The sequence below is a fragment of the Bidens hawaiensis genome, unplaced genomic scaffold (assembly GCF_021521415.1).
Source record: "Bidens hawaiensis isolate Kalapana, Puna unplaced genomic scaffold, B.hawaiensis_p1.1 tig00048687_1, whole genome shotgun sequence".
In the NCBI taxonomy this organism is placed as follows: domain Eukaryota; kingdom Viridiplantae; phylum Streptophyta; class Magnoliopsida; order Asterales; family Asteraceae; genus Bidens; species Bidens hawaiensis.
This window is the reverse complement of record NW_027498713.1, coordinates 9,349-17,730: the sequence shown is the minus strand read 5'-3', so window position 1 is coordinate 17,730 and position 8,382 is coordinate 9,349. Positions and strand designations below refer to the sequence as shown.

The 8,382-nt window shown below is 34.9% G+C and overlaps 1 protein-coding gene across 1 annotated transcript; it reads right to left on the bottom strand.

Moving 5' to 3' along the window:
• Nucleotides 1-210: 210 nt before the first annotated feature.
• LOC143597625 (centromere/kinetochore protein zw10 homolog) lies at nucleotides 211-6,954 on the bottom strand. Its single transcript, XM_077076072.1, has 14 exons — nucleotides 6,403-6,954; nucleotides 4,802-4,939; nucleotides 4,481-4,654; nucleotides 3,749-3,910; nucleotides 3,442-3,669; nucleotides 2,644-2,769; nucleotides 1,619-1,711; nucleotides 1,449-1,544; nucleotides 1,234-1,359; nucleotides 1,068-1,145; nucleotides 828-986; nucleotides 595-745; nucleotides 400-482; nucleotides 211-306 (listed from the first exon to the last, which is right to left on the bottom strand). The coding sequence occupies exons 1-14, from the start codon at nucleotides 6,952-6,954 to the stop codon at nucleotides 211-213; spliced, it is 2,262 nt and encodes a 753-aa protein (XP_076932187.1).
• Between the last annotated feature and the right edge of the window lie 1,428 nt (nucleotides 6,955-8,382).

Below are 8,382 nucleotides of genomic sequence, written 5' to 3'. Positions count from 1 at the left end.
CGGCCCATTAGCCCTAAACTAAAACCACCAGAAAAACTTCATTATCATCAGAGAAACTTGTTATTTGATTCCACTACATCAGTAGGGTTATCTAAGTATTCACAGTTAAGAAAAACCTAAACTTCTGTAATGCGAGTCGGGCCGCGGCAAAATGAGCGAAAAAACTAATTTTGTTAGGCATATGTGGAATCACTTTTTGAAAGCTTATTATTATGACACACTCCTAATACTTGAATTTTCAATCCTCCACAAGCATTCTTTCCGTAGGGGCGAATCTGCAAATATCGCTCTGATAAAGTCTTTAACCTGCAAGATTCATGCATAACAAATTAACAATCTCTCTCAATAGTATATAAAAAAAGTCGCTTAATTATTCGCAAATTAAAAAAATAATAATACCTCAGATGACGTGAAACCGCAGTTTGCCAGCTCACCACTTTCCCAATATGCAGTTATAGTCTTTAGAGGCATGTCCAACATATCTGTTAAAATTTATGAAACAGTTATAAGAAAAAATAAAAGTAAAAATAAAAGCAAATAATGAATTAATGATCTGTTTATAAAAAAAAAGTAAGCGAGTCAAATGGGACAAACCTGCCAATATCCGCAGCTGTGGGAGTGACGGGATTAGATCATCAATAGAGGCCGGTGATGCTTCCTGCGCTTTTGTTGTTTGTTTAATACTAACCAATGACTCCAATAACGACGAAAGGTTTTCCAGTAACATCTGAATCAACCTTTGAGTCTGATAAAAGTAAAAATAAACAATTTATTCCAGCCTCATTAATAAATATATAAAAATTAATTTAAATAAATAAATAATGCACCTGCAATGTTTCTTCAGCTGCAATATCATCTAAGAGAAGTATATCTTTAGTCATTCTAGAGCATACAGCCTCCAAAACAGTGCACATGCTTCTTTTGTATGTTAACGGTAACAATAACGGCTCCCAAATTATACGCACTTTCTCAAGGATAAAAGCCACCTGTAAACATAACCATAAGAGGGCAAATTGGGAATTTCACATGTGAACAATGACGAACTGATTATATTTATTAATTATTACCTGATCGATACTGAATTTTGCGGATTCGTATCGCTTTGGTTGGTGAGTGTTTTGAAATCCATCTGCACCATCAATTGCCTGGTGACAGTTTTAACAGTTAAGTATTTAAATTAAGTTAAAAAATAGGTTTTTCAATTTTTATAACTTTATAAATTAATAAAATTACCTCCATCAAATTATGCTTAACAAGGTTTATTTGTCTTTGTAATATCTCTTCTGCCATTAGTTTGTATCTTACGCCTAAATCAATAAACACGGCTCCTTTCATAGAAGGTGGGAAATCTGACTGATACTGAAAATTGACATGAAAAAGTTACCATTAAAATTTGCCACAGATAATGTCAAATGGACGGGAACATTATAGAATCTTCCAATGCGTACCTCAAATTTAAGGCCAAGAATCTCTTGCGATAGGAAGAGGCAGTCATTATGAATTAGAACCGCAACCTGGTTGATACCATCCAGCTGTCTTTCTAGCTTTATATCACAAATGAAAATTTTTAAGTTTTTTATATATTATATATATGATTTTAAATAAGTACTACACTAACCTTGACTGGAATAACAGCTTCATATAGAAGTAAAGCATCCCTAGCAGCATGGCAAAATTCTAAAGCAACTGTTGAGGATGACAAACAAACATCCTGAAAATAGATATTTGGTATAAAATAATTGTTCAACGGAAGTGCAACTGTTTATATGATATATTAACATATGTGAATTGGCATCTTTTAGAGTATTGTCTAATAAGGTTTATAGTTTCACTTTTTTGTCCTTTTAAGAATAAATATTATTTTTTCCATTGTATGTCGCATACTCTTCGAAAGTAAAATTACCATTCTAATCAAGTAACTTTCTACAGCAAGTAAAACATTAGTGGCAACCCACCACGCCACCATTTTACCTACTAAAGAAGATTGCTTACATGTAATGGTAAAAACCTGAAAATCTGTTAGTGTAACACATGATGAAAAAACATTTCTTTTGGAGATAATTACTGTTTGCGTCCCTGTGGTTTTAGGGCGGAGACACAATGAGTCCCCAAAATTTTTTTTGACCTGGTTGAGTCCCCGTGGTTTTAGAAACGAACAATTTGAGTCTCTGTGGTTTCAGAAACAAACAATTTGAGTCCCTGTGGTTTCAGAAAAATGAAAGTTTACCCTGAAAGTTAAGTAACGGCAGGGACTCAAATGGTTCGTTTTTGAAACCACAGGGACTCAAACCAGTTCAAAAAAAACTCCGCTTTAAAACCACAGGGACACAAACAGTAATTTTCTCTTTTTTTTGCACACATATAATGGCAAAAGATTGTTAGCAGATTACAAATGTAGTAATCAACCCTTTCAACGTTTATCATAGGGTTTATTACACAAATGCAACCAACTATTTCGCCTTTTTTGTCATTGTAAGTAACTTTTAAAACTGTATGTAGCCTTTTTATAGCAGGTTGGTGGCGTGGATATAAAAATGTTTTACAATAAAAAAAAAGATATACTTTTGTTCTTACATACAATAACATAAAAAGTGATAGTAAGTCATACATTGGTAGAGTCATCCCTAGTTAAATATCACCAACCTTGAGTGTTTGATGCACTAGTTCCAATAGCTGTGAAGCCGCTTCAGATATGACACACCTCTCAGACGAGAAAAGCAAGTCTACATTCCCACCTTTTTTAATATCTTCACTTTTCCTTGAATAATCCTTGTGATAGAACCATATTTTAAGTTGGAATTTTAATATAATACAAATTGCTCATTATAAATTGCGTTTAAGAAGTACATATTAAAACTTTTTCTAAAATATATGATATTTTATAGATTACTGTTTTATTTCTTGTATGTGTATCAATAGGCCTATAAACGAACCAAACGTTCAATGAACAGTGCGGCGGGAAGTTCTCTTATGTTCGTTTATTTTAATATATGAATGAACATGAACAAGAACACATGTCTCGTCGTTCATTTGTGTCCATGAACGTTCGTTTACGTTCATTTATGTTCGTTAGTTTACGTTTGTTTAATTTCGTTCATAAACATATTAAAATTTTTTTGGCCTGTTACAACTTAGTCTAAAATTAATAACTCTTTAGTCCCACACATTCATTTAGGTCATTTTCTTAACGAACCAACATGAACAAGAAAACCCCGTCCATTTAGTTGTTTGTTCGTGTTCGAACATTACGAACAGGCTCCGTTCATTTCGTTACAAGCCTACGCATCAATGTTAAACTGAATTTCAATAATGTAGTTTCTTTTCAACTAATGCAACCATTGTACTGTATGCAACATTTGAATGTCTATAGAATGATAAGCATACAAAAAGCAAATGATTGTGGCAGACTGGTTGAATATGTAAGGTCTAAAGTAACCTTACCTTAGGAAGTTTAAAGTCTGAACGTAGAAGAAGGTCTCTAGATGTTGCTAATATCTCAACCTTTTTCCTTGTTGCAAAGTGAACCTCAACATTATCAGTAAAATTGGTCAATCTTTCATCTTTCTCAGAGGATATGAACTTGACTTCTTTAAGAGACGTTTCAAACGCAGATGTGAGTTGTCTTATTGTTTGGAAGTCAGAAAGTTTGGAAGCATCATCAGGAACAATCTAGAATCACAAAATATTAAAACCGAGTTCAACGGTATGTCATAGCATAGGTTCATGAAATACATAGAAAGAAACAAACCTTGGAAAGGAAGTTTGAAATAATCAGTTCTGCCATGTGGGGCCATGTCAATCTTCCAAATAATTGCATCCAAGAAGTGTTTTGAAAGCAAATATGGTTGAAAATAAACTGAATGATCACATTAATTCCAGAATAAAGATTTTCAGCATCCATGTTCTCAACCTGCAAACACAGAATATTAACACACTCTGAATATTAACCGAACTATTAACAACCTCTATGATGTAACTTAACGGATCTTTTCAAGCATATAGAAGTGTAAACGAGCCGATCCACTCGTGAGCTACTCAAGATTGGCTTGTTAAAAACTAAAATCGAGCCGAGCTTGAGCTTTAATTACGGCTCATTTAGTAAACAAGCTCGAGCCCAAACTTCACGTATCAAGCTCGCGAGCCTAGACAAGCTTTTTATTTAACATATTTTAATAATAATATCAATAATTATATATAAACATATGACAAAAGTAAATAATATACATTATATTATATAAAAAAATTACAATCATAAAATATATGCATAAATAATTAATTAACAGAAAACGAGCTAAGCCCGAGCTGAGCTTGAGTGTGAAAAACTACTCATGAGCCGAGCTTGAGCTTTAGAAATACAATCCAAAACGACCTGAGCTCAAGCTTGAGCTTGGGCTCGGCTCGTTTACACCCAAACATGCATCTGCCATTGTGAAAATAAAATAGAAACATAATGTTGAATCCACTGTCACTTCATAAATACCTGAGTACCAGAAAGTGGTATAATTTTCAAAACTGCTTCAGTTATCTCTCCTGAATCTGATTTTTTTTCTTCTACAGAAAAACTGTGAAAAAGTGATCGCACTGCAGGAGTTATTACATGTCTGGTCATCAAATCTGCTACTTTAGCAAGCCCATAATCTAGAATACCAACCACCTACACAAGAAAATAACAATAAATCAAACTAGAATCAAAATGGTTTACATGAATTTGTGTTAAGCTTGTTGAGAAGCAACAATTTCACCAGCAAAATTGAATGTGAATAGGTGATGCTAAAAGGAACAAAGAAAGAATTGAACTTACATGCATTGCTTTCAGAACAGTACAAAGCTCAATCCCTTGAATATCATTTATAGGCATTGTGTTCTTGACATGAACAGAGTTGGTTTGCTGATCAAACTTCACTGCATTCTCAATGAACTTGACTAGCACTTGTTGTATCTACAAACACAAATCCAATTGCAAACATTCACTTACAACTATGTCATATATTTGTGAAATTGAGAAATCTATGATATCCATTTAGACAACAACATGCTCAATTTAGTTTTATTAATGTCAATTTACTCAATTCTTGACTAGCACTTGTTGTATGATTGTATCTACAAACACAAATCCAATTGCAAAAATTCACTGGCAACTATGCCATTTATTTGTGAAATAGAGAAACCTATAATATCCAATTAGACAACAAGATGCTCAATTCAGTTTTATCAGTGTCAATTTACTCAATACTTGACTAGCACTTAGGGCCTAAAGGAACTAAACATTCGGCGAATTCGGCGCGAAGTTCGTTTATGTTCGTTCGTTTAATAAATAAGCGAACATGAACAACGACTTTCGTTCGATTAACTAAATGAACAAACATGAACAAAGACCATGTTTATTTAATTGTGCTTGTGAACTTTGGATAATGTGTACAGTTACATTCATGTACGTCCAAGTATGTTGTATTGTATGCTTATGTTTGTTCATTAAAGTTTTTTTTTATATATTTTTTAATGACTTTGCAAATCATATCATATAGATTTAAGAAAAATTATTAACTATTATAAAAAAGTATGCATGAGGTTTATGTGATGAAACTTATATGTAAATTAACATATCAATATAAATGTTAAAAAAAACACCACGACAAACTAAGTATTCTGGCCGAATTGTTGACACTGACCATTCTCAGTTAGCCAAATCAACAAACATCGTTTGTGTTCGTTAATCGTTCAAGAACAAGTTCATTTCCTTAATGAACAAACACGAACAACAAAAATCCATTCAATTTCCAATAGAAGCTTAGCAAACGGACATGAACAAGGTCTTGTTTGGCTCAGTTTAGCTCGTTTACAGCCCTAACTGATTGTATATACAAACACAAATCCAGTTGCAAACATTCACTCACAACTATGTCATATATTTGTGAAACAATTACACAAAGAAACCTATAATATCAAATTAGAGATACGACATGCTCAATTCACTTCTATTGATGTCAATTTCCTCAACTCAGTCTCTTAATAGTTCTATGCATACATTCACTTACAACTAGGTCATATAATTTGTAAAACAAGAAAAGCCTATAATATCAATTAGAGATCAACATGCTCAATTAACACAAATCAACACAAATTAAACACAAACCAATACAAATTCAGGGCTGGCAAATTGTGCCTTATCGTGTTTAGCACGTTAGAGACGACGTAATTAACACAAGTATCAAACATGAAAACAACTCGTTAAACACCTGGCTTCAGTGGTTTGAGCGTGACAGTTATACGTTTTATGTATAACAAGGAGAAATGTTGAATCCTAGCCTCCTAACTTTAATTATTTCTAAAAACGTACAAAATTGCATTGCGCACTATTTTGCTAAACACGTCTTATCGTGTCTAAACACAAATTATCATTACCTTCTTGAAGCAATCGGTCCACTTCCTCCTCAACAGCCCAAACACCACCGGCTCACCTTCCGTCTGATCCTCGTCCACTCGCAACGCCTTCTTCACCTCCGTAACCCTCTCCACCGCCTCAACAACCTTCCCATCCCCCAAATCCACCTCGACTCCACTCAACTCATCTCTCAACCTCACCACCACCTCCACTAACCCTAACTCCTCCTCCTTCTCCCTCAACTCAATCCTACTCAACCTAATCTCCTCCACCGTGTCCTTAATCTCCACATCTACCGGCTTCCGATCGGGCGATAAGAGGCTAGTTAATTCGGTTACGAGTTCGGAGAGGCGGTAGGAGTTGGTAACGGCGGATGAGGATTCGGAGACGAGGTTGAGGTACTCGGCGTGGTGTGAGTGGAAGTGGTGGTGGACTTTGGACTTGGTGTTGAGTAATTGGATGTTGAGGCGGTCGGATACGAGGCGGAGGTCGGGAGGAGAGAGTGGTGAGGAGTCGTCGAGGTCGGTGGAGGATAAGAGGTCACGGATGTTGAGTGAGTTGAATACATCCATTGAAGCATATGAGGAATGAATGTAGGAATGAATAGAGTGGTGGTTGTTACGGCGGTTGGGGCTAATGTGCGCCGGTGGTGGTGGTAAAATTATGTGATCTCGTGAAGTTGTTAACTGATTGGGTTTTTTTTTTGTAACTGATTGGTTCCACCTCTATGTGGATTCACGGGTGCAAACGAGCAGAGCTGCTTGCAAGCTACTCGAAATTGGTTCATTAAAAAGCTCGATCAAGGCAGTCTTAATCGAGCCCGAGTCAGAGCTCGAGCCTAAAACTAAGCTCGTTTAATAAACGAGTCCGAGCCCGAGCCTCACTTATTAAGCTCGAGCCGACTCACGAGTCTAAACGAGCTGGTCATTTATATAATTTTTTAAAATATATATTAAATAATTATTAATTAATATATATAACGTGGGTTAGGTTATAATAGGAAGTACTATTTTTGTAGGAAGGATAAGAAGAATTCTAGGCCATTGATTTTAAAATTGGATGGTTGAGATTAGTTTGGATGGGAGAATCAAGTGAGAAATAAGGGGGAAGGACATAAAAGTTATTACACACATTTGTTGACTTTCTCTCTCTTCACATGCAAAGCACATGCTAATTCCACCATTTTTTTTAAAACGTCAATAACTTTTTTATACGACATTTAAAAAAGAAACAAAATTCATCATAATAATGAGCACAATTTTATCTTTAATATGAGTACCATGTAACTATAAAAATATAAAAAAAATTAGTGGGTTTTTATATATGTTGTGTTATAAATATGGTCATTGTGTTTTTTCTTCATAGTGTTATACAAATTGTGTTTTACCCAATTGTAATTTTGTTTTTTCATTAGTAGCTATGTTTTTCAACTCAATCGTGTCTTCCAAAGATATTTCACTATCCACATCAACTACTCCAGTATTACGTTTTTCATTGTGTTTTTTTAAAATATTTATTTTTCCTGTTAGTGTTTTTTTATTGTGTTATAATAGAATTATTTCATTGTATTTTTGTTGGTGTCCTTTCATTTGGAATCAATTTCACTACAACATGAGGAGGATGAAACGAGATCGCAGCATCAACTCTTTTCTTCAATCTAGACCATGTACGCAATGAAGCTTTATCCTCAACTCACGTGAACAAAATGCTCGCTACCCTTGTCCACCATCTCTGCGACGGTGGTTCCGCGCGTTAGGGCTGGGTGTGTCTCCGCCGTCAACCGTCTCCACGACGGTGATTTCGATGTTAGTAGAAAACAAATATATAAAAATAACTATATTTATATAAAACATATAACTAATAAATATGTAACTAGCTGAGCTCGAGCTTAAAAATCTAATCAAGAGTCGAGCTCAAGCTTTGTAAATAGAGCTCGAAACAAGCCGAGCTCGAGCCTGGCTCATCTCGTTTGCACCCCTACGTGGATCTGAACTGTACTG

What these genes read in the sequence shown, in the direction of transcription:
- LOC143597625 (XM_077076072.1), bottom strand. Translation starts at nt 6,954, where the DNA reads ATGGATGTATTCAACTCACTCAACATCCGTGACCTCTTATCCTCCACC. An exon ending in TTTCAAACTTCCTTTCCAAG is followed by an intron (nt 3,670 to 3,748) that starts GTTTGTTTCTTT and finishes TTGTGATTCTAG; the next exon opens with ATTGTTCCTGATGATGCTTC. An exon ending in TTCTTGGCCTTAAATTTGAG is followed by an intron (nt 1,360 to 1,448) that starts GTACGCATTGGA and finishes GTCAATTTTCAG; the next exon opens with TATCAGTCAGATTTCCCACC.